The sequence below is a fragment of the Bufo bufo genome, chromosome 8, assembly GCF_905171765.1.
Source record: "Bufo bufo chromosome 8, aBufBuf1.1, whole genome shotgun sequence".
NCBI lineage: Eukaryota > Metazoa > Chordata > Amphibia > Anura > Bufonidae > Bufo > Bufo bufo.
This window is the reverse complement of record NC_053396.1, coordinates 22,848,646-22,874,156: the sequence shown is the minus strand read 5'-3', so window position 1 is coordinate 22,874,156 and position 25,511 is coordinate 22,848,646. Positions and strand designations below refer to the sequence as shown.

General features: G+C 45.3%; 1 protein-coding gene across 1 annotated transcript; it reads right to left on the bottom strand.

Moving 5' to 3' along the window:
- Positions 1-14,363: 14,363 nt before the first annotated feature.
- LOC121009271 (ficolin-1-like) lies at positions 14,364-24,294 on the bottom strand. Its single transcript, XM_040442275.1, has 8 exons — positions 24,210-24,294; positions 23,949-24,062; positions 23,177-23,230; positions 18,350-18,388; positions 17,282-17,409; positions 16,730-16,859; positions 15,697-15,831; positions 14,364-14,961 (listed from the first exon to the last, which is right to left on the bottom strand). Exons 1-8 carry the CDS (start codon positions 24,286-24,288, stop codon positions 14,714-14,716), a joined length of 927 nt encoding a protein of 308 aa, XP_040298209.1. The 5' UTR covers positions 24,289-24,294; the 3' UTR covers positions 14,364-14,713.
- Between the last annotated feature and the right edge of the window lie 1,217 nt (positions 24,295-25,511).

Sequence of the window (25,511 nt, the reverse complement as noted above, 5' to 3'; positions counted from 1 at the left end):
ACTCACGGACATCTGCACGGATGAAACGCGGACGTGACACTAATATGGAAATGTGAACGAGGCCTTAGGGTCGCAAGTAAAGTACCGAAGGGTCTCATGAGGCTCCAAGGCCATGATGGGTCTAGGCCTATGACGGCTAACCTCCGGCACTCCAGCTGTGGTAAAACTACGACTCCCAAGATGCACACTTGCTTAGCTGTTCTCAGAGCTCCATAGAAATGAATGGAGCATGCTGGGAGTCGTAGTGTCACCACAGCTGGAGTGCCGGAGGTTAGCCACTGGTCTGGACCAGTTGCAAAAAATGTTATTCAGATTTTACCCTGCATCGTTGTTAATTAGACTGTAAGCTCCTATGGCCGGTATCCTCTCGTATCTGCTTTGCTTTTGACTGGCACACAAGGAAAATCCACCGCAAATTGTAGTGCAATGCAAGGGAATGGGATTTTAGGAAGTTTAAGACCTCTCCACCCCCTGTAGTTACACCCCTGTAAATGATGTAACTCCCTGCCCCCTGGAATCTGTATCCAAAGTCCAATTTCTAAAGTGCTTTAGGCCCAATTCAGACTTCATGCAGTGATGATAGAGGTAGGAGGAAGACACGGTTGTGTATTGGGCAGTGTAGACTGGTGTGTATGTGTGTAGTGGGGACGGCTGGTAAATGCGTATCCCATTTGCATTCTGTGTCCTCATGCAGACAACCGTGTGCCGGCCACGCCTGTGCTGCGGTCCGCAATGCACAGGCACCAACCATGTGCCGGCCACGCCTGTGCTGCGGTCCGCAATGCACAGGCACCAACCATGTGCCTGCCGCCTGCGGACGTCCGTGATCCGCATCTGACGGGTCGCACCGCAAAAATTTAGTTTTTTGCGGTGCAGAGGCACGCATAGAAAACCCACGGAAGCGCTCCGTGGTGCTTCTGTGGGCTTCTGATCTGTGCCTCTGTTCCGCAAGTGAATGTGTCCACATCCATGATACAGTACGGACACGGCCGGTGCCCGTATATTGTAGACCCACAATACGGGCATGGACCTGCTACAGTCATGTGCATGAAGCCTAAGGCTGGGTTCACACGTGACTGATTAACTGCTGATTTCCTGCAGCATTCTTGATTCTAATCCGCAGCAGGAAAAAAAACGCACCAACGGGTGCGCGCACACGCTGGGGATTTTGTTGCAGAAAAGCTGCAGATTAGACGCAGCTATATTCTTTGCATTGGAAAGGGGGGAAATCCGCAGCATAAATTGACATGCTGAAGATTTCAAATCCGCAGTACCGCAGCTTTTCTGCTGCGTTTTTTTTTTATTTATTTTTTACGCAGTATGTGGATGAGAATTCTGAAATACTCATCCACTTTGCTGGTACCGTACAACACTTTGAATTTGCCACACTAGAATCCGCAGCTAATCAGTCACGTTTGAACCCAGCCTTAGGCCACCTGCACACAAATGCGGGTGAACGCACATAAGATCCACACGAATTTCCGTGAGGATCTATGTGCGTTTCTGCAGCATATCCGCACCAAAATGCGCAATTTCTAATTGTGGATTTTGGTGCGGATCAGATGCGGTTTTGCCGCAGAACTTACCCTTCCATTGAAAAGGGTGAAATCTGCAGCTAAAAACCGCAAACATAATTGCTCATTGCCCATGGCCCTTCCGCTGCCCCCCTCTTGCCCCTACCTGGTGCTGCCTAAGGCTGGGTTCACACCTGAGCGTTTTACAGCGCGTTCCTACGCACTGTAAAACGCTCAACAGGCAAGAACCAATGATTCCCTATGGGCATGGTTCTCACCTGAGCGTTTTACAGCGCGTACGAACACACTGTAAAACGCCCTACGCCCCAAGATGTACAGGAGCTTCTTTGGGGTGTAATGTCGCGCGTTCCCGTACATAGACTTCTGGGAACGCGCGACAATGGGCGTTTGCTTGTTTCCGGAGCCGCGTATGTAAACACCCGATAAAATCGCGCATACAGAGCGCAACAGAGTACGCTCAGGTGTGAACCCAGCGTAAGGCGATCACCTCACCTGGCCTCATTGGTGGTGCACCCCTGCTTACGCCTGACATCCACCATAATCTGAACCTCTCACTCCTGGCTCCAAGACTTCTCCCGAGCTGCATCATTTCTCTGGAATGCTCTACCCCAAGAAATTAGGTTAAATCACAATATACACGGTTTTAGGTGCTCCCTAAAAAGACATCTTTTTAGGGTGGCCTATCACATCCTCTGATCTAGCTCCTCTCCATGAGTAGCCCATTTATCATCATTTTCTGAACCTGATCCTCAACAAAACTTTCCACCGCACCCAGAAGCACTACAGATATCCTCTGGTGAAGGTTCATGCAGCTTTATATCTGCTCCCCTATTTTCCCAAGATGGCTGGACCGTTGTACAAAGCAAGCACTTTTACCTTTTGTGTCATCCCTATCTCCTCATACATTGTAAGATCTTGCGAGCAGGGCCCTCATTCCTCTTGTTCTAATTATTGACTTGTCCGTTGCTAAGTTATTTATGACTGTTTGTACATGAACCCCTGATGTAAATCGCTGCGGAATATGTTGGCGCTATATAAATAAAGATTATTATTATATTATTATTGTCCAATTTACTTGAATGAGGAGAAAGCCGTTTAGGGTAGGTTGACACAACTATATAAACCTTTGGTAAAATCTGCTGTGGAACCTGCGACAGAAATCTGCGGCTGATGGATCATTTCTATCTTAGATACACTGAGTCTATTACCCAAAATGAAGAATGGCCGCAAAGAGAGATTCATTCACTCTGCAGAACCAAGAGGGGTTGTTTAGGGGTCTGTATTCATGAGCTCCTTTTAAGATGAAGTGGCTGCTAAGAACTTGGTTGGGGTGTGAAGGTAACTAAAGATTCAAGAGCCATCTCCTCCTCATGTCCTCCACCAGCCCAGTTGGCTCGTTAAGTCACACTTGCTGCATTTGGTCCCTGGAAACACATGGGTGAGGGTATGGCAGCAGATGGGTTTGGTGAGGTGCTTGCTTTCACACCTCGCCTTGAGACCTTGTACTTTGCCGCAGAATGATCTGATATGGTGGCTCCTCCAGCTGTTCCTGATTTCTGTTATCTCCAGCTTGGCATGTGTGTGTGTGTTCTCCTAACAAATGCCAGCTCCTCCTGAGCAGATGTGGCTTATAAACCTGACAGTCACCGATTACATATCTTACATATCCATCACCCACTGATAAGAGCGACAGGCAATCTGCAAGTTGTCCACTAGCCCTGTTTTGTTAAGCTGGCCAGGCAAATGGCCTAGATAGACAAGGAGCTTATCTGAAGGAGAAATATCAGTGAGGCCTCCAAGATGTCACAACCACATTAAAGGGTTTGTTTTAGGAGGACAAAACTTGTCCACAAGCCTTATTAGGACTTGTGGATGTCAAAGATGGTGGGGCCTGAGATCAGGATCCCCATTAATTAGTTGTTGGGGCCACTCCAGTGGACTTTGTCCCATCCTGCTCCACACATGGCTTGTTGATACCTCAATAGGACCAATAATTGGCTCATTTAAAGTGTTGCTAATCAGGATTTTATGGTGGATCAGAAGAACTAGGCAGAAATGTAGAATCCATAAATCTGTGAGTAATATGAAAAGGAAAGGATTGGACCCCCCGTTGCTTTGCATGTTCACAGAGACTCCACGGGTGGGCAGATGTCTTGCCTCATGCACATGGCTGTATTTTGGCACCACATTGTACAGGGGCGTAATACAGTACTCATAGAGGTACACCGGACTTTACAGTACCTCTGTATGCCTTTTATTTCTCCAACTAAATCTGGTAAATGGGATAATTTAAGGCGTTTTCCAGTTTCATGTCAAGTTAATTCATTGAATAATTAAAAGTTGATCTTTTGGGGGAATTTATTAAGACTTACACTCTTAAAGGGGTTGTCCAAGTGTTTAATACTGATGACCTTGAGAGGCATGTCCTGGCAAGCATGGCGTGAGGCAGCATTAGAGAGAGCTCTCCTAAGAATCCTGCAGAGTATCCTGATTTCCCCATCTCCCTTTAATCTGACGAATGCCTTCCCCATCTGGCAGAGACCGCGTGGCGCAGATCACTGGCGTGGTGAGACAGGGGACACCCCGCGGATGGCACAAACTCCCTGCGGAGAAGTACTAGAGTCACCCCATGGAGTGAGACGCTATCCCTACCAGTAGGAGAGGCGCAGACACCGCGGCCTGTACACGCAGCAGCCATCTTGCTGTGAGGCCTCTCTTGTGACACCCCAGTTATATGTAGGTGGAGGAGGAGAAGTGGGAGACCTCAGTTACTTACCGTTTATACATCTGAAGGCCAGGTTATTTTGGGACTGGGACTAGTCCTGGCTAAGTTGAGACTGCCATTTAAAGGGAGCCTGATGACCTGGTGTTTCTAACCATAAAGCACTGTGCCTGGAAAGAAGAGATTGGGACATATTATACCTATATAGTGCTTTATTGCTGGCTCTCTGATGCACAGCTTGTATTTGAGTTACGGCCTACATTGATCATAGGCTTGCATAGGAGTAGAAAAAGCTGTATATGAGGCGGAAGACTGCTTCGGCGTCCCCTTACACTCCAGGCAAAGTCTTGGTAGATGGCATGAGTCAAAAGAGTCAAACTGAGGAGGACATGTTTGTGGCTACATCTGCTGAAACGCCACAAACAGACAAAATGATGTCGGCCGTAGCGGCTTGCCGGGCAGCTTTAACTGCAAAAATAGATCACCTACAAAGTGACGTGAATTATTTGCGCCATGATATTGAAAAAATGAGAAACCGTACTGCTGAAGTGGAGCATAGAGTGGGAGAGCACACAACACCTCTGAGTTGACAAATTCGCTTATCCAGCAAGTAAAGATCCTTCAAGATAGAGCGGAAGATGCTGGAAAACGCAATAGGTGAAATAATATCTGCATACTTGGTCTCCCTGAAAGGGCAGAAGGTACTGACCCTGAGGTTTTCGCTGAGAATCTGATTAAGGCCTCATGCACACGGTCGTTGTTTTGGTCCGCATCCGAGCCGCCGTTTTGTCGGCTCGGATGCGGACCCATTCACTTCAATGGGGCCGCAAAAGATGCGGACAGCACTCCGTGTGCTGTCTGCATCCGTTGCTCCGTTCCGTGGTCCCACGAAAAAAATATAACATGTCCTATAAGAATAGGCAGTTATATGTAAAGGCTGTCCGTGCCGTTCCGCAAATCGCGGAACGCGCATGGACGCCATCCGTGTTTTGCGGATCCGCGATTTGCGGACCGCAAAACACACCACGGTCTTGTGCATGCAGCCTAAGGCGTGGTGTGTTTTGCGTTCCTCAAAATGTGGATCTGCTAAACACGGATGGCGTCCGTGTGCGTTCCGCAATTTGCGGAACGGCACGGACAGCCATTAATATAATGGAGATAAAAGTGGGAAATCACTTTCGTATTTGGCCAGACCTGAAACCCCTCAGACTGTAGTAGCAGCGATTAGGTCTGATTCTGGAGTAGTGGTGTCTAAGCCGGAAGAAATATGTGCCCAATTTGTTTCATATTATAGTAAGTTGTATACTTGAAACTATCTTCCTGTGGTGGATGGCTTGAAGGTCTACTTGGATCGAGTTCACAAGGCTGTCTGGGGGAGACAGAGAGCTGCTGGACGCTCCAATCTCTAACTGAGATCCGGAGGGCAATAGGCTCAATGGCCTCTCATAAGACTCCTGGTCCGGATGGCTTTCCCGCTGAGTGGTATAAGTTATACGATGAGGAACTCGGTGCTCAGTTAAGCTGTTTAAAAATGGTCTGGAGGCATCTGAGTTGCCACCCTCCTTTCATGAAGCTATTATAGTGGTGATCCGTAAAGCGGGTAAGCATTCTGATCAGTACTGCTGTTATTTTATCCATAGTGGGGCCAGACCAATCTAGTTTTATGCCAGGGAAATCCACCGATATTAAACTTAGGCGCCTCTGTAAGAATTCGCAAATTACACATGATAACGTAGGAAGCAGAGCTATACCCTCGTTAGATAATGAGAAGGCCTTTGATTCAGTGGAATGGGAAGTTTTAAACAGATTTGGGTTTCCAGGGAATTTTCGGAAATGGCTACGTCTTATGTATCTGCAACCCAGAGCTCGAGTTCGAGTGAATGAGTACCTATCTGAATCATTCCCCCTTCATAGAGGCACACGTCAGCGGTGTCCCCTATCCCCGCTGCTTTTTGCATTGGTGATGGAGCCCTTGTCCAGTTTGTTAAATAACTGCAACAGTATAGAGGGATGGAATATTGCGGGGATCACCGAGAAGTTGTCGACGACATGCTGGTCTCATCTAGAGGATACTGGGAAGTCGCTGAAGGCACTTCTGGAGGTGGTTAATGAGTATAATAGGTTCTCTGGCCTGATGGTCAATTGGGCTAAATCTGCTCTCTATTTGGTGGATAGGGAGGATAAACGGGTTGTCTCACCTCAATCAAAACTATTGGTTGTGGACCAGTTTAAATACGGAAGCAAACAATAATGTTTAAACAGTAAGTACATAAAAAAATTGGGCTGGGCATAACATTTTCTGTAGATGGTTCCGCAAAAACGGAACGGATATGGAAGACATTCAGTTTTTTTGGCGGAACCATTGACTTGAATGGAGCCACGGAACCTGATTTGCGGGCAATAACAGGACATGTTCTATCTATGAACGGAAATACGGAATGCATACGGAGTACCTTCCGTTGTTTTTGAAGACCCATGGAAGTGAATGGTTTCGCATACGGACTGCAAAACAAAATCCGCAAAAGCGGAACGGAAAAAAAAAGAGGCCTAATGGAGAGAGGGGCACTCTATTTCATATGGTCTAGGACTGCCCGGTAATAGCGGGGTATTGGTTAGCGGTTCATGAGTACTTAAATTTGAAGTTAGGATTACCGGTGATATGCTCCCCAGAAAACAGCTTGTTAGGACTGGTTAACGACCTACTGCAAGCCAAACGCTCTAGGATATTGTATCGTCTTCTAATGTTTTATGCTAGGAAGGTTATCCTGCTGAACTGGATGCCCCCGAAGGTTCCCTTAGTCCAACACTGGGTGCAGCTTATTGAAGCGGCCTTGCCAATGTACAAACTGACTTACATTACCAGGGGGAATCTAGAGAGATTTGAGAAGATTTGGGGTCCGTGGCTGGCCGCTAGGATAGCTGTGATCTAAATCAGGATGGGGGGCCTGTAGTGCTGCGGTGGTGTGTACAGTTGCAAGAAAAAGTATGTGAACCCTTTGGAATGATATGGATTTCTGCACAAATTGGTCATAAAATGTGATCTGATCTTCATCTAAGTCACAACAATAGACAATCACAGTCGGCTTAAACTAATAACACACAAAGAATTATATGTTACCATGTTTTTATTGAACACACCATGTAAACATTCACAGTGCAGGTGGAAAAAGTATGTGAACCCTTGGATTTAATAACTGGTTGAACCTCCTTTCGCAGCAAAAACTTCAACCAAACGTTTCCTGTAGTTGCAGATCAGACGTGCACAACGGTCAGGAGTAATTCTTGACCATTCCTCTTTACAGAACTGTTTCAGTTCAGCAATATTCTTGGGATGTCTGGTGTGAATCGCTTTCTTGAGGTCATGCCTCAGCATCTCAATCGTGTTGAGGTCAGGACTCTGACTGGGCCACTCCAGAAGGCGTATTTTCTTCTGTTTAAGCCATTCTGTTGTTGATTTACTTCTATGCTTTGGGTCTTTGTCCTGTTGCAACACCCATCTTCTGTTGAGCTTTAGCTGGTGGACAGATGGCCTTAAGTTCTCCTGCAAAATGTCTTGATAAACTTAAGAATTAATTTTTCCTCCGATGATAGCAATCCATCCAGGCCCTGATGCAGCAAAGCAGCCCCAAACCATGATGCCCCCACCACCATACTTCACAGTTGGGATGAGGTTTTGATGTTGGTGTGCTGTGCCTCTCTTTCTCCACACATAGTGTTGTGTGTTTCTTCCAAACAACTCAACTTTGGTTTCATCTGTCCACAGAATATTTTGCCAGTACTGCTGTGGAACATCCAGGTGCTCTTGTGCAAACTGTAAACGTGCAGCAATGGTTTTTTTGGACAGCAGTGGCTTCCTCTGTGGTATCCTCCCATGAAATCCATTCTTGTTTAGTGTTTTATATATCGTAGATTCGCTAACAGGGATGTTAGCATATGCCAGAGACTTTTGTAAGTCTTTAGCTGACACTCTAGGATTCTTCTTCATCTCATTGAGCAGTCTGCGCTGTGCTCTTGCCGTCATCTTTACAGGACGGCCACTCCTAGGGAGAGTAGCAGCAGTGCTGAACTTTCTCCATTTATAGACAATTTGTCTTACCGTGGACTGAAGAACAGAAAGGCTTTTGGAGATACTTTTATAACCCTTTCCAGCTTTATGCAAGTCAACAATTCTTAATCGTAGGTCTTCTGAGAGCTCTTTTGTGCGAGGCATCATTCACATCAGGCAATGCTTCTTGTGAAAAGCAAACCCAGAACTGGTGTGTGTTTTTTATAGGGCAGGGCAGCTGTAACCAACACCTCCAATCTCATCTCATTGATTGGACTCCAGTTGGCTGACACCTCAGTCCAATTAGCTCTTGGAGATGTCATTAGTCTAGGGGTTCACATACTTTTTCCACCTGCACTGCGAATGTTTACATGGTGTGTTCAATAAAAACATGGTAACATTTAATTATTTGTGTGTTATTAGGTTAAGCAGACTGTGATTGTCTATTGTTGTGACTTACAGTACAGACCAAAAGTTTGGACACACATTCTCATTAACTATTATTAAAAAAATACTGATGACCTATTCTCAGGATAGGTCATCAGTATTTGATCATGGGGGTCCCTGCCGATCAGCTGTCTTGAAGAGGCTGCGGAGCTCCTATGTGCGCCGTGACCTACTTACAGCTCGACAGACGCAGCGCCGTCCGCTGGATGGTGGCTGTACTTGGTATTGCGGCACAGGCCCATTTACTGAGCTGCGCCTAGGCCTTGTGACCGATGAATGTGACATCACTGGCCTAGGAAGAGGACGTGGCGCTCACGAGAGCAACACAGCCTCTTTATACAGCTGACCCCCACGATCAGATACCGATGACCTATCTTGAAGATTCATCATCAGTATTGGACACTCAGACAACCCCTTTAATAATTTTGGTGCGTCCTTAGGCCTCATGCACATGACCGTGTGCCGGTCGCGCCACTGCTGCGGACCGCGAATTGTGGTCCGCAGTGCATGGGCACCCACCGTGTGCCCGCCGTCTGTAGACGTGGACAAACTCACTTCAATGGGCTCTGCGTCTGATGGTCCGCATCGCAAAAAAGGGGTGCATGCACTACACAGACAGAAAATCCACGGAAGCACTCCATCCGTGCCTCCGTTCCGCACCATATCTTACAGATTGCGGTCTTGCGGACCCATTCAAGTGAATAGGTCAGCATCCGTTATAAGTTGCGCACATGGTCGTGTGCATGACGCCTTAGAAAAATGAAATCTACTCCATCCAGACGGTGCTCCAGGTTTCTTACAAGTTCTGACAAGGGCCTGTCTCATTATGCCAACCTCCGTCCATATTTCCCTTGGGACTCCTCTATGAGCCAGAGCAGAGACTCCGAATACAACAGCTCTTGCTGTGGTGGAATCACTTCAGCTGCTGCAAAACAGATTTTTGTTTTCAGCAAGGGGGGGGGGGGGGGGGCAATGAAATCAAAAGAGTCTCTATTAGGAGGTTAGAGAACATTTTGTACGGTAGCGTCGCTTCTCGCACTATGTAGACATACTGACAGATTAAAAAGCTTGATAAAACCAGCAAAGCGGACATTACAAGAGAATAGAGGACATGTCTCCAGTCCTACTAAAACTGCCTAGTAACCTGCTCAGTAAATACTGACATCTAGTGGTCATGATTGAGAATACATAAAAAATATAGAAGTCTGAAGAGCTTTCCAGGTGTCCTTTTTTTTTAAAAAAGGCACAGCATTCTTCATCACCCCATTTATTCCAGGCCGTAGCTATATGGTTTGTGAAGGTACAGTAGCAGTTGCACCTGGGTCCAAAGGTTCCTCTGCCAAATAAGACAGGGTAGGTGGGAGCCATACTTACCAACATTTTGGTTGGTAAATTCTGGGCATTTAAATCCCGCTCCCACAGACACGCCAGACCGACAATAGGAATGTCCACTTTTGGGTGGGGTTTACATAAGTCCTTCCCATTTTTGGGCCAAGACAAATTTGCTGACAATTCATTTGGACAATCCCAATTTATAGTCTGGCACTGACTTAAAGGGGTTGTCCAGGATTAATGCTCTGCTAATTCTTATAGTCTGCCACTGTTTTAAAGGGTTGTCCAGGATTAATGCTCTGCTAGTCGTAATAGTCTGGCGCTGTCTTAAAGAGGTTGCCCGGGGTTAATGCTCTGCTAGTCATAATAGTCTGGCACTGTCTTAAAGGGGTTGTCCAGGATTAATGCTCGGCCAATTCTTATAGTCTGCCACTGTTTTAAAAGGGGTGTCCTGGATTAAGATCTGCTAGTGATAATAGTCTGACACTATCTTGAAGGAGTTGTCCAGGATTAATGCTCTGCTAATAGTAATAGTCTGGCACTGTCTTAAAGGGGTTGTCCAGGATTAATGCTCTGCTAATACTAATAGTCTGGCACTGTCTTAAAGGACTTGTCCAGGATTAATGTTCTGCTAGTCGTAATAGTCTGGCACTGTCTTAAAGGGGTTGCCCGGGGTTAATGCTCTGCTAGTCATAATAGTCTGGCACTGTCTTAAAGGGTTTGTCCAAGATTAATGCTCTGCCAATTCTTATAGTCTGCCACTGTTTTAAAAGGGGTGTCCAGGATTAAGATCTGCTAGTGATAATAGTCTGACACTGTCTTAAAGGGGTTGTCCAGGATTAATGCTCTGCTAATCGTAATAGTCTGGCACTGTCTTAAAGGGGTTGTCCAGGATTAATGCTCTGCTAATACTAATAGTCTGGCACTGTCTTAAAGGACTTGTCCAGGATTAATGCTCTGCTAGTCGTAATAGTCTGGCACTGTCTTAAAGGAGTTGTCCAGGATTAATGCTCTGCTAATCGTAATAGTCTGGCACTGTCTGAAAGGGGTTGTCCAGGATTAATGCTCCGCTAATTCTAATAGTCTGGCACTGTCTTAAAGGGAAAATACAAACGTGATCGCACACTACATCCAGCCCTCTGCCCTGCCTCCATGCTGGATGAGACATTGGTGTACATTTTGGCCAAAGCGTAGTAAGCCACTCACCACGTCAAGGTCGCCTCTATTTGAGTGGTCCCTAACACTAGTTCCTACCTGTTTAAGGGCCATGACAGCCACACAAAGTCCAGGGAATGCAGGTCAGCGTGCACGCCAAGCACACTCTGCTTTTAACCCCGTCCGGTGCCATTACAGCTTTCATCGGATCCAGGGATGCAAGTACCAACATGCACGCTGAGCCCACCATATACTTCTCCTGGAGCCAAATGGCTCAGTATAAAACTGAGTCTGCTTATATAGAACCTACCAGTAGCCATTTGGCTCCAGGAGAAGTATATGGTGGGCTCAGCGTGCATGTTGGTACTTGCATCCCTGGATCCGATGAAAGTTGTAATGGCACCGGACGGGGTTAAAAGCAGAGTGTGCTTGGCGTGCACGCTGACCTGCATTCCCTGGACTTTGTGTGGCTGTCATGGCCCACAAACAGGTAGGAACTAGTGTTAGGGACCACTCCATAGAGGCGACCTTGACGTGGTGAGTGGCTTATTACGCTTTGGCCAAAATGTACACCAATGCCTCATCCAGCATGGAGGCAGGGCATAATGCTGGATGAAGAGTGCTATCACATTTGTATTTTCCGTTTGTATATGTATTTCGCCATAGTGATGTGCACCTACATACAGGTTGTGCTGACTCAATCCCCCACTGTCTTAAAGGACTTGTCCAGGATTAATGCTCTGCTAGTCATAATAGTCTGGCACTGTCTTAAAGGGGTTGTCCAGGATTAATGCTCCGCTAATTCTAATAGTCTGGCACTGTCTTAAAGGGGTTGTCCAGGATTAATGCTCTGCTAGTCATAATAGTCTGGCACTGACTTAAAGGGTCAGTTTAGAATTTTGATATTGATCGCCTATTCTCAGGATAGCCCATTAATATCAAATTGGCAGGGGTCCAATACCTCACGCCCCTACACTACATGCTCCATCCACTGTGTTTGGACAGAGCTGATGGCTACAGTGCTGCTTCTACCTTTCACTTAAGTGCTGATCGGTGGGGGTGCGGGGTGTCGACACCCCCATTGATCTGATGGGGCTAGGCCATTAAAATCCTAGACAACCCTTTTAAGTGCCTTATTCGTACAGCATTTGTATAAACGCTTATTTCTGAGCGTAAAAGACCCCTCAACCAGCGCTGATCGACTATATCGCCGATCAACAGGCGTCTTGGACAATTTATCTGCCCGTGTTAAAAGATGGGTGTCTGTGTAGTCTCTTTCAGCATCCGGGTGACATACATTTTAGGGCGCTGCACTGGCACCAGCTTCTATTTATGCAGCTGCGTTGAAATGGTGGTAAGTGGCAAGCATCAGGGGAGATTTTCTTTAAGTTGCAAGTTCCTGGTATCTTCAGCAGAGGAGATCTGGAGCTTTCCTTACCACCCAGTGATCAGATCTCTTCTCTGTCTAATCTGAACGGCTCCCAGACGTAAAAGCAGTTCTGTCGTTTATTGCCCCGGGAGATCAAGGTTTTTTATTATTGTATTTGTTGTATAATCCACTGATTCCTCTCCCTTTAAGAGGAGAAGTTGGATTGGCAACGAGGGGTCCCAAGTATCTTACAGTGAGGTCTATACCGCTGAAATCCTATAGTATAGGGCAGGGATCAACAACCTTTGGCCCTCTGGATGTTGTGAAACTACAACTCCCAGCATGTTCCATTCTCTTCTATGGGATTTCTGAGAACGACTGAGCAAGCGCGCATGCTAGGAGTTGTAGTTCCACAACAGCGGGAGGGGCGAAGGTTGCTGCCACCTGGTAAGGGGCACTGCGGCAGTCATAAGCAAACGGGTGTTGTGGCAGATATTTTTTTGGCCACTGTTAGGCGGTCACCCAGATTGTGTTATAATTATTTGTCTTGGGTTGAATATCACAAAATCACAATTATAATCAAACCCCCCATGACCCTAACTCACTGTTTCTCTGGTTGCGGTAGTATTCTGATTATCTGGGTAGGGTATAGCACTAACCTGTCACCTTATGCAACCATTAACTATTTCAAATTCAGTTTGAAATACAGCGATTCAATTTTCCACTGTATCTTACAAATATTCTGAAAACAAATACATAGGTATCACCCCCACCTTCACCACCCACCGCCATATTGGGATCGGCTCACATTGCGTGCACCAAATTCTTCACATTCCCTTTCCTATCGGTGCCAATCAGTACACCGCAAGTCCCAGTACCCCCATAAGATGACCGGCTACCCCCATTTTTCGACCATATCGCTCCCATAAATGATAACCCAATCACAGCCCAGCTTTCATTTCTCATAGTGCTCTTGACAATTAAAAGCTGCACTGTGATTGGTTGTTTTGGGCAACAGATAGTTCTTTTTTTCATAAATGAGGCCCTTAATTTTGTTTTCAGAGGAATTAAAGGAAACATTCAAATTTAGAAATTTTCTTGAAAGAAACTGAAAAATCCAGCACATGCACTACGGATAAAATCCAATCTCTTTATTATAGTCCTTTGAAATTCCATGAGCGGATCAGAAAGCTTTACGGTTGTTCCTTGCACGCCTATGGAGGTGGAGCAGGTGAGCTGGGAATGTTTTGCTATATGATTCAATAAAATTATATACAGTACATTTATTAATTTAAAGGGAACCTGTCACCAGTTTTATGGTGTCCTAACTAAGAGCAACATAAATAAGTGACTGATTCTCTTAGCACAATGCTGGGTCACTTTCTTTAATTGACCCAGTCAATCTGCCAACATCTTGTATTGAAAAGCTCCAGCTGATAATGATGAGTCATGAATATTCATGAGCTCCTGACTCTCCCCGCCCACCTGCTGCTGAATGACAGTTTGCTTCCATAGGAATCAGCAGCAGGTGGGCAGGGGAGTGGCTATAGCTCTGAATTAAATATATACGCTGGACTCAATGACATCACGCTGGACTCAAATCAGCTCATTAGCATGCAGCATCTTTCTGTGTATATTATGAGGTAACCATCTGTCACACCAGTAAGTGAATACATCTAAGGTACTTTTTAGTAGTTAATTATTGTATATAATTAGTTAGATTATAATCAAATATCCACATGACAGGTTCCCTTTAAATAGAAATGGTGGCATGTGGTATTGTTGGAGGGCCCAGGCATTGCTTTTCCTCTTTGGCCTAGCATGCTTACTCTTTCAAAGTCCTATCTAGAGCTAAATCTATAGGGAGCTATTTACAAGGACTAACTTTGGGGAGACATGTGCTCTGGGTTCAGGGCCACCGCACATTGGTCAGAGTATTTAGATACAGGCCTAGAGCTGAGAACTGTATCATGAAGGAAAGCCTAGCTACAACTATGATCAGGCCGCCAATACACTGAGCCTACTTCAGCCAAACTAAACCCATCACCCACCAGGCCCGTGCAGTCAGTTTTGGCAACCATTAAAGACAATTATTGCTCCATCTTTCTCTAAACAGGCCTAATCTTCATTTCTGCATGCTTGTACGAGTATTTATGCCCTCTGGCAGTATACCAGTTGATGCCATCTGCAAAAGATGTGTGCTCTCCTAGGTGGTAGAGTCCATTAAGGTTTGCCCTGTGACACTTGCTATACCACCAGCCACCTTTATACAGTAAGGAACAACTGTCCTCATGAATGTCGTTGTCTTCATCTTTAGTACTAAACTTCATGTTGTTTAGACCTCCCATAGAATCTCCTGCAAAGTGACAGAGACATATCAAATATCAGAACATCTTCCGCACACTGGAGATTGAACAGTCCTCAACTTCACAGTCCTCAACTTTAATGACGTACATAGCAAAGCTCAAAATGTCCACCGACCCCCCCACCCCCAATGATGGTTTTAGCACCAAGGACAGAAGGGCTTTTCCTTTCCTTATTCCACCACACCCTTTCCATGACACTTGAGGCAATGCTCCACCACCTTATTTGTTCTCCAACCAAGGCTGTTCCTACTCTTCCCATTGTAGCCTTCCTATGCAGCTGTTTTAGCCTTAAGGCTAGGTTCACACCTGAGAGTTTTACAGCGCGTTCCTACGCGCTGTAAAACGCTCAACAGGCAAAAACCAATGTTTCCCTATGGGCATGGTTCTCACCTGAGCGTTTTACAGCTCGTACGAACGCGCTGTAAAACGCCCTACGCCCCAAGAAGTACAGGAGCTTCTTTGGGGCGTATTGTCGCGCGTAACACCTCTGTTTTTCATTGTACGCCTCTGTGGTCAATAGCAAGAACTTCCAAAATACAAAAACGCCCCAAAATAGGCCTCAAAAACGCCCGATAAAAACGCCTGTAAACAGCTCTAATCGAATACGCTCAGGTGTGAACCCAGCTTTAAGGAGTCTTCTGGGGGTGGGGTGGGGGTTGCTGAATGGCTAGAATGGGTTAAAGGGGCAGACCACTTTATTTCAACTTTACCAAATTGTCTCTCACCTGCAGTTCCTTCCTGATAGGCTCCAATTAATAATTTGTATTTCTCAGATTCATCCAACACTTTGAAGCTTGCATACTTGGCAAACACTGTTTTACCTTCAAAATCTTGTAGATCAACACGTAATTCCCATGTCCCTAGAAAAAGATTTAGAAATTGGAAACTAAAATGGCTACAAAAACATGGCACTGAGCTTGAAGTGCCCTTATAAAACTCAACTCATTCCGACAACATAGAGGAGACCTTGCAATACTTTTGTCTCAGAGTAAGGGCTCATTCAGACGGCCGTATGCTGTCCGCAAAAATACTGAATGCTATCCGTTTTTTTGCGGATCCGCAAAAAAACAGATCTGCAAAAAAACGGATAGCATTCAGTATTTTTGCGGACCCATAGACTTCAATGGGGCCATGTCCTGATTTTCACGGACAAGTATAGGACATGTTTCATTTTTTTTGCGGATCCGCAAAAAAACGGATAGCATTCAGTATTTTTGCGGACAGCATACGGCTGTCTGAATGAGCCCTAAAACAGTGTATTCAGTCTTACTTACTGCAGAGGTCTGGTACCTTTATAGAGATGGACCCCTACATTCAGGCCAGGGCCTCTGTTAAATACCAGGTCTTATCACCATAAATGACCTAAGAAATACATATCATCCCCGAGGTAAGGGGGGTGTTGAAAGAGATAACTATTGAGCCAGCGAGCATTAGGCCAAAAGCTATCTTATGTTTATGGTCCACTTTAGCCCTACATAGTCATTATGTGTGGCCTAGAAGAGATATTGGAGGTTCTCCAGAATAGTAGTGGCCAATTTTGGGTAAATGAAGACCACCAGAACTTTAACCTAGTTCCCATAGTTTAATAAAACAGGGAAGATGATGAGCAGTACCCTCAAATAATGACGCTCCAGGTAACCAGTCCATAACAAGCCGACAACAGCCATTTGTGGACTCTTTAACCTTAGCTACACAGCAATGGGTCTGGCAGTGGGCAGAAACTATCTATAAGGAGATGATCTACGGGTTTCTCATTACCTGTTGAAGTTATTTGATGAATATTTTCATTCCCCATCCAAAATTCACTTAGCCGGCTGCCAAAGCCTTTCTTATAAGCATCCCAAGTGCGGAAGAAGTCTACTGACCCATCCCAACGTCTCTGTATTACCTAAAGGCAAGAGAAGACCAGATTAGGGGCCATGACTATTCAAAAGGATTGCACGTTAAACTCCCACTCATCAAACACAAATAACCATTGCCAAACAATATTGTGCCAAATAAGTTGTAGCATTAGCCATTTTTGTATTTAGTGATTTCCCTAATAAATCATTTCATTAGGGTCAGGCTGGGATTCCTTGGGCCCACCAGAAAAAAAAATTTTCGGGGCCCAACCTCCATATCATCAAAAAAGTCTAATAAATTTTAATTCAAAGAAATAGACCCTAGTGGCAATTTAATATCTCCAAAGGCAGCTCCAAATGTTATTTTTCCTCTGGACCTTTAGGGCCTACTACGGTATCAGAATCTGGGCCCACCGGAGGATTCTTTGGTGCTCTGGTGGGCCAGTTCAACACTACATCTCATACTTACAATCCATCCTCCTTCATCCGTGTCCATATCACACAGGACCTTCAGGGGCCGGCTGCCATCTGGATATATGGTGTACCAGTCACTGAGGACTGCCCCCTGATTCAGTACTTCTTTGCAGTTCCTGGCAGCTAGGAAACAGAGAAAATAAATATTGTTATAGTTAATAGAAGACCAGGGTTTCCCATTCAGGAAAGCAACTATAAAAAAAAAAAAACATCTTTCACTTAAAGGGGTTCTGCAGTTTGTATAAACTGATGATCTATCCTCTGGATAGATCATCAGCATCTGATCGGCGGGGGTCCGACACCCGGGACCCCCGCTGATCAGCTGTTTGAGAAGGCAGCGGTGCTTCAGGAGCGCCGCGGCCTTCTCACGGTTTACCGCAGGCCAAGTGACATCACGACTAGTATCAACTGGCCTGGGCGGGGCTAAGCTCCATTCAAGTGAACAGAGCTTAGCCCCGCCCAGGCCAGTTGATACTAGTCGTGACGTCACTGGGCCAGCGGTAAACAGTGAGAAGGCCGTGGCGCTGCTGGAGTGCCGCTGCCTTCTCAAACAGCTGATCGGCGGGGGTCCCGGGTGTCGGACCCTCACTGATCAGATGTTGATGATCTGTCCAGAGGATAGATCATCAGTTTAAACAAACTGCAGAACCCCTTTAAGAAGACCCTGCATGTTCTAGCACAGAGACATACCTTGGAGTTCAATGGGGCATGTGTAACACTTCATTTCCCCTGCGGTGGCGCTGTAGTGGAACTAAACACTTGCTGTAGGATCCCTCATAGTAACGGTCCCAGCAGCAGGACACTTTGTGATCACCTTATCTAAAGCAGGTGAACCCTTTAATCTATGGCATATCCATAGGTTTTGTCTGTTATCGTGACTCCCCACAGACTATAATAGAGAGTACTGAAGTATAGAAAAAGAATTCAAGAAATGATTTTTTAGTTTTGTTTTTTTGTTGTGTAGATTGTATATCTAAATTTTGCTTCACCTGTGATTAGCATCTTTGGACAATATGATCTTTAGACAGTTAGGTTCTGCTCCAACCTCTCACCCCTAACTTACCATAGACTGGCTCAGTCGCACCTCTTTCTCCTTTCTCTCCTATAAGAAAAAGATAAGCGTTATAAGAGCAGTTGTCCTTCCATATCCCTCCTCAGCGCTCAGGTAGATGGTAGAACGTACAATCAGACTTCACCGAAAATGTGCCCAGGGTTTGAAAGATTAGAAAGTACATGACAAATACATCTTGATTTTTTAAGGCCTGCTATAACAGTGTCCAGGGGCCTAGCTATAGTCTCATGGGCCCTGGTGCAAGAGTTCAGCTTGGGCTCCCCTTCCCTCAGTGCTTTGTGGCCAGGGGCAGGGGGGCACTTTGCCTTTTTTGCTGCCTGAGGCAAAAATTGAAACGGCACCCCGCCCCATGCTAAATTCTCAACCTAACCCCTTCCCTCCAGCCCTACTATTAGGCTATGGCTACGCGGTGTCAATGGTCGTCGACAGGATCCCAGAGTAGCGGTGGTACCATTAAAATGAATGGGATCGCCGCAGCACTGCTGGATTTCTTGCGACTGGCGATCACCGCTACTCTGTGATCCTGTCCGTGACCAGTGTAGTCCTAGCCTAAAAGACAAACCTGGAAAACATTACATACTGCGCTACAAAATATTCAGGAGAATAAGGCGCCAAAAATCTCTTACATCTCCTCTGATGTTCTCTTTCCTCATCTTCTCCATGCAGACCAGACCGCCATGATGATTTCTTTCAGCCATCTCTTCTCTCTGCAGAGTTTGACAAACATACATTTTAGTTTTCTACTTTACCATCATCCTCCCCACCTTCTAAACACCCCATCCTGCCATCCCCAATACTGTTCCCGCTGTGTTTCCCAGTACTATACTGCAGAAACCGTCCCCCTGAAAATACTAGTACCACACAGATAGTGCCCCTTTAATAAATATTGGCACACAGTGCCCTAAAAAATAACTGTGCCCAGTAAATAGTGTCCCTGACACTAATAGTGTAAAATAAAATAATTGTGTGCCCATGTCCCCCACATTAATAGTCCTCCCCAAAGTCCCACCAATAATGTGCACCACGACTAAAAATACCTCCTTATAATGTGCGCCAGTGCAAAAAATATCCCCTTATAATGTGCGCCAGTGCAAAAAATATCCCCTTATAATGTGCGCCAGTGCAAAAAATATCCCCTTATAATGTGCGCCAGTGCAAAAAATACCCCCTTATGATGTGCGCCAGTGCAAAAAATACCCCCTTATAATGTGTGCCAGTACAAAAAATACCCCCTTATAATGTGCACTAGTACAAAAAATACCCCCTTATAATGGATGCCAGTACCTAAATGCCCCCTTATGTGTCGCAGTGAAAAAAATGCTCCCTATAATGTGTGTCAATACAAAAATGCCCCCAGTAGAGCCAATATCCCCATAATGCCCCCCATAATGTATGCCAGTACAAGAACATGCCTCCTTATGTGTGCCAGTACAAAATGCTCCTATATAGAACCCCCCAGTAGATGCCCCCATAGTGCTCCTTATCCCACCCCCATGGTGGCCCAACAGCATGGTGCCAAATAAAAACAAATACAAAAATAATAAGCTCAAATACTTACCTCTATGTCAGTGATGCGGATGCGGTGCAGGCCTCTTCTGGCCTGTAGGCAGCGCGATGATGATTACATCATTGCGCCGCATGTGCCGGCCTCTGATATGCTACAGGTACTAGGCCTTTAGCCTATCAGAGGTAACGACAGGGAGACATCGCTCCCATGGCTTTCCGCAGCATTTAAAGGGGTTATCCCACTTTGCGTTTTTATACTTACCTGCTGCCACCGCGCGTTCACTTCCTGGATTCTGGCTGGGGGCGGGCTTCATCTTGATTGAAGTCTTCTCCCGGCCGGGCCGCGCGCTGGACTGAACGCGCACGCTGCCGCGCATGCGCAATGTGACTTATTTCTGGCCAGTATAGTACAGAGCCGGCGTGCGCGTTCGCAGCTTTGTACTATTCTGGCCGGGAAGAAGTCACCGTCGCGCATGCGCGGCAGCGTGCGCGTTCAGGACAGCGAGTGGCCCGGCCGGGAGAAAAGAAGAAGTCTTCTGGGCAAGCGCGACCATCGGGATTTTGCGGAAGAGCGGTGGTCGTAACCAGGGGAGACCGAGTCACAACAATAAGGTAAGTGGGGATGAATTTTCTCCTAATCGGTGGGAATTTGTTAATAAAGTATATTTACAAAAATGATCACTGTCAAATCATTAACAGATTTAACAGTGATCATTATGATGGGATAACCCCTTTAACTGTATCACCATCTAGAGGACAGCGATACATAATCCCCGTGCGCCACAGGCCCCTCTGTGGGCTCCCCTGGCTTAGGGGCCCAGTCGCAATTGCAACGTCCCTGACAGGGCCCATGAGGCACATTTTTTTTCTATCACCCTTTATTCTTGATGCCATGTCCAGGAAATAGCTACATTTACAGCAGCCATGATAGCAGATATGGGGTCATAATTCTTTCATACACCCACCCACCCAGGCTTCATAGAAATGTTAATCCCTCTACTCTTTACTCCCATTTTTCCTGGTGGCTCTTCTGTTAGTCTTTATGCATAAATGTACGTCTGTAAATGCTGTACGGAGCCACCGGGAATCTCTGCTGAGTCTATTTCAGAACTCCATGTGCGGCATTGGGCTCATTATTGTATGAGAGCCTTGGATCACCAGAGGATCTTCTGGTTCTCTGGTGGGGCCAGCTTGACCATGCCAATGTAAGCAACATTTTATGGATCTATAAAACATGAGTTCAGACTGAAGAAAAACAGATATATGGAGCTGTTTGGTGACATTCTCGTAGTGGAGAGCTGCATAAAGGCACTTTTACATCTAGAGGCCACAACTAAGAGCCTAGGTGGCTCGAAACATGTCGGCTAAACGGGAGTAAGAGGGAGAAGGCTGCTCTATGTCATGTCCTGTTCCATATATGTTCAAATTTTGGCAATAAAGAAATGTCGACAATAGGACCCTTCAGTGCAGGATCACCTTTGTTTTTACGTGACTATACAAGTTTAACTTCAACTTTTGCCGTGCACGACGGAATTACAGGTGAGCTGGACTTTTGAAACTCTTGATCTGACTTTTCCATCTAAACAAATTGCTCTTGGAGGAAGCGAGTGCAGTCTAAGCTAAGCTGTGGACAAGGGAACAGCTCAGAGCAGTTTTAGAAAGAAAGATCAGTTTCACTGAGAATTACATGTGGCCAAAGTGACGTTTTGTGTGCCACAAAATTACCAAGTGGAAAGTTCAGTGGCCTTACAAGAAGAATTGCAAAGTATTTGTCAGGGAAAGGTCAATCACCTACATCAAGGCTATGGTCTTCTAAGCATGTGGTGGGAGAAAATATGCTGCAGGCTTCCCATCATGTAAAACAGGGGTGGGGAACCTTTTTGCTGCCGAGGGCCATTTGGATATTTGTAACATCATTTGCTGGCCATACAAAATTCTCAACTTTAAAATTTGACTGCTATATTTGGTCAAACATATAACCGACTTAGGGGTAAGTTACAGAATTTGCGCTTCAATAAAAAAAAAAATCTAGAGCGCTGTCTTTTTGCAGCCAAAATTAGCATTTTCACTATATGCTCTGGCAGGAGGCCGGGGACCACATGAATTGATCCCGCGGGCCGGAGGTTCCCCACCCCTGATGTAAAAGAACAGCCTGATTACCTGTTTAGAGACTGTACAATATTGAGGAGATATCAGTACAGTGACAGTAACAAATTGCACCCCTTAAGTCGGGAGGGAGGTGATGTACAGCCCGATCAACAGAGAGAAACTAGCCTCCCATATACAGCCGTGGGAATTACATATGACAAATGTAAAGACTGCATTACAGTGACCTTGTTGCACTAAATCTAGTCTCATCATTGTATGCACCAACACGTGCGTTGCTGTCATATCACTTCAGGGAACCCTGTCTTGCATCTCAAAGTCTAATACCACCAAGGGCACCCCACCTACCACTAGGCAGGAGCCCCAAAACCAGGGTGTGCCCTGACGGGAAGAAATGTGCCCTTCAAATTACTGCATCGGTCAGGGAGCATTTGAACTGAGTACGACTACACCGATTCTCAACGTCACCCCTGTAGATCGCTGTTCTCCAGGATCTGAGAAGTTTGTTCAAACCCCTAATGATCATTGTCCTGTGGAAATGAAAGTAAATGAGTGTCGATCACCAAGTCAACTGCCTATGTAAAATAATCCTTAGTTGTCCCTAGACCAAACATCTACCCATATCTCAGGTTCCTGGGACCTTTTTAAAAAGTGTGACATGTAATGTGGAACACAGTGACTGATGTTTAACTGTAAATCCCCACTGCATAGTCTCAGGGTGCATGGTATGGGCAGCAGTAGAAAAATGCCCAGAAAGATAAAATTATCTAAATTTTACATTGTTATCACATATACAACTAATATTAGTACTATTATTATCTGTAGAGATGAGCAAATTTCATATTTTGAAATTCTTTCACACTTCATTTGGTGGTAAAAGGTGAATTGCGTTATGGATTCCGTTACCACAGACCATAGCGCAATTCTATGACAGAATACATAACGGAATGCTTTTAGAGCCATTCCATTATTCATTTTATCATAATAGAAGTCTATGGGCTGCAAATAGATCCGTCCCGTTTCCGTTATGCAGGGGAGTCCTCTAAAGGCATTCCATTATGCATTGTGTCATAGAATTGCGTTATGGTCCGTGGTATCGGAATCCATAATGCAATTCACCTTTTACCACCAAACGAAGTATGAACGAATTTCATACGCGGAAATTTGCTCATCTCTAATTATCTGCTTTATAAGTTCTTTACCAACCTTTATTTCCTGAAGGTCCAACCTTTCCTGTGCTCCCCACAGATCCTCTTTGTCCTGGAAAAAAAAATAGTACTAGATTTACATCTCCACTATCTCTGAGGGAAAGCTTTCCACCCTACTCTCTAAACCACGCTTTACCACTTGTACCCTTGATCCAATCCCATTCTCCCTCATTCCTAACCTTACCACTATGCTTATCCCAACCCACTTCTTCTGTAGTGCCCTGGAGCAAGAGTACTTTGGACTATGAACATTTGTGGACATTTGCCCCTATTGCTACTGTGAGAAGCCATCAACTCTCTACTTTATTGCACTTTGAAGGGTTAGCTTGCACTGCAAATTATGCTGTTGTGGGCACTTATAGTTTTGGAGGTTAAAACCAGACACACTAGCCTTCTGACTTTCTGGTTTAGCGCTGATATTTATGTCTGAAGGCTTGTTTATGTCTGGAAAAACTGCTTAGTCCTTCCCATAGACTTGTTTTGAAACTCGATACAAGTCTATGACAGACTGAAATTGCAACATTGTTTCTGTTTAGGTTGTTATTCTCCACTCCACCCCTCCCAATAGAAGATTTAGTTCAGATAAAAGCTCTATAGTTGTCTGCAGATATGGACCAGTGTTTAGCAGAAAAGATTCTGCCAGACTGCACAAGTGACCAGAAGAAGACACTGAGACAGGGATACTCTGCCTGTTAACAGTGCAGTGCCGGACACACTTGCCCACATTTACACAACTGATACATTTTTATAATTGTTCACCTTGTACCAACCTTTTTCTCCCGGTGCCCCAACATCTCCTTTTTGGCCAGGAAGGCCAGGATGACCAGGGCAGCCTCGAAGAATTGACAATTTGTCAGAGTCCCCAATCCCTAAAACTTTCACTTCTGTCAGTAAAAAAAGACCAGATAAAAGTATAACATAAAAAAGCAAACATCGTAGACATACACAAAATGAAGACCACTCATTACAATACAAGGTGAGAATAAAGTCAGGAACCAACTCACTCTATGAAGCTGATGATGAGGACTCACCTGGACATGACTGATCACTGCTACAAAGCCCAGACACCACTCCAAGTAGGAGTAGTACTGACACGCACAAGTCGCACATGACAACCTCAAGGAGTTTAGAACTGTCTTCCAGATGTTTCACAAGTGATTTCTATGCAGCCAAGACCTTCAGTGTTATATATATATATATATATATATATATATATATGTCATGTTACCCCCTACTGCTTGTCCACAGGGAGCTGTACTTTCCCAACCCTGTCTTTATGAAATATTTCACAGGCTTAATGAGACACAGGACTCAATTATCTATTGTGCAAATGTTTTTTTCCCACAACATATTTTTATTGAACATAATTTACTTTTTTTTTTTTAAGCCAGTCACGTCATGACAAACAGAAAATGCATCATGGGGGGGCCGGGAAAAAAGGGAGGAGGGTATTGGGAAACTGCCTTAAGGAAGTCTCTGCTCGGTTAATGGTCCCGAGTTGAGGTGTGACATTGGAGAATATCGGGGATAACAACCTAGGGATTCTGATCAGAGTAGCCCACTATGTTGCAGAGGGGTGGTCTTCTTCAGGTTGTGGCACCAATGGTCATCACCATATATTTAAAGTTAGCACACACATATAGGACCAGTCTGGCTGTGGGCTAAAACAAAAGGGGAGGAGAAAGGGGAGAGGGGTCAGGATGTGCAGACCAAAATCACCTAGACTCCAAAGTATCAAGAGAAAGAGCAGATACAAAAAGAAAACACTCAAAAAAAGGGTGTGATTGCCAAGCACTCAAAGCGGGTCCCCACCATCCATGAACTGCTCCAGATTGCTGCACAGAAACATTCCCATATTCTAGATGTAACATGAGCGTGCAAAGGTTGAATGATTCTTTTTGAAATGGTTTTTATCCAGTCCATTCACAAAAGAAAGGCCAGCTGCTCCAAAAGTAGATGGAGGGTTTGGACGTCTGGTCCCATCCCAATATCTTGTCTTTGCCAAGATAAAAAGTCTCCCTGTGGCAGTTTCAGTAAATCTCCGCTGACCTCTTCGTATGTAGTAGGAGAAAAAACCCATTGGGTGTGTTAAAGCGATTCCACTTCCACGGTGTATGGCCGGGGCCACATGGCGATCTTGGGCCCGGCGCGTGTTGAACGACCAAGGATCACAGTGTAACAGGACAGCCATAGAAATGAATTAACTATTTCAAATTCAATTTGAAATACAGCGATTCAATTTTCCACTGTATCTTGAAAACAAATATTCTGAAAACAAATACATAGGTATCACCCCCACCATCACCACCGCCATATTGGGATCAGCTCACATT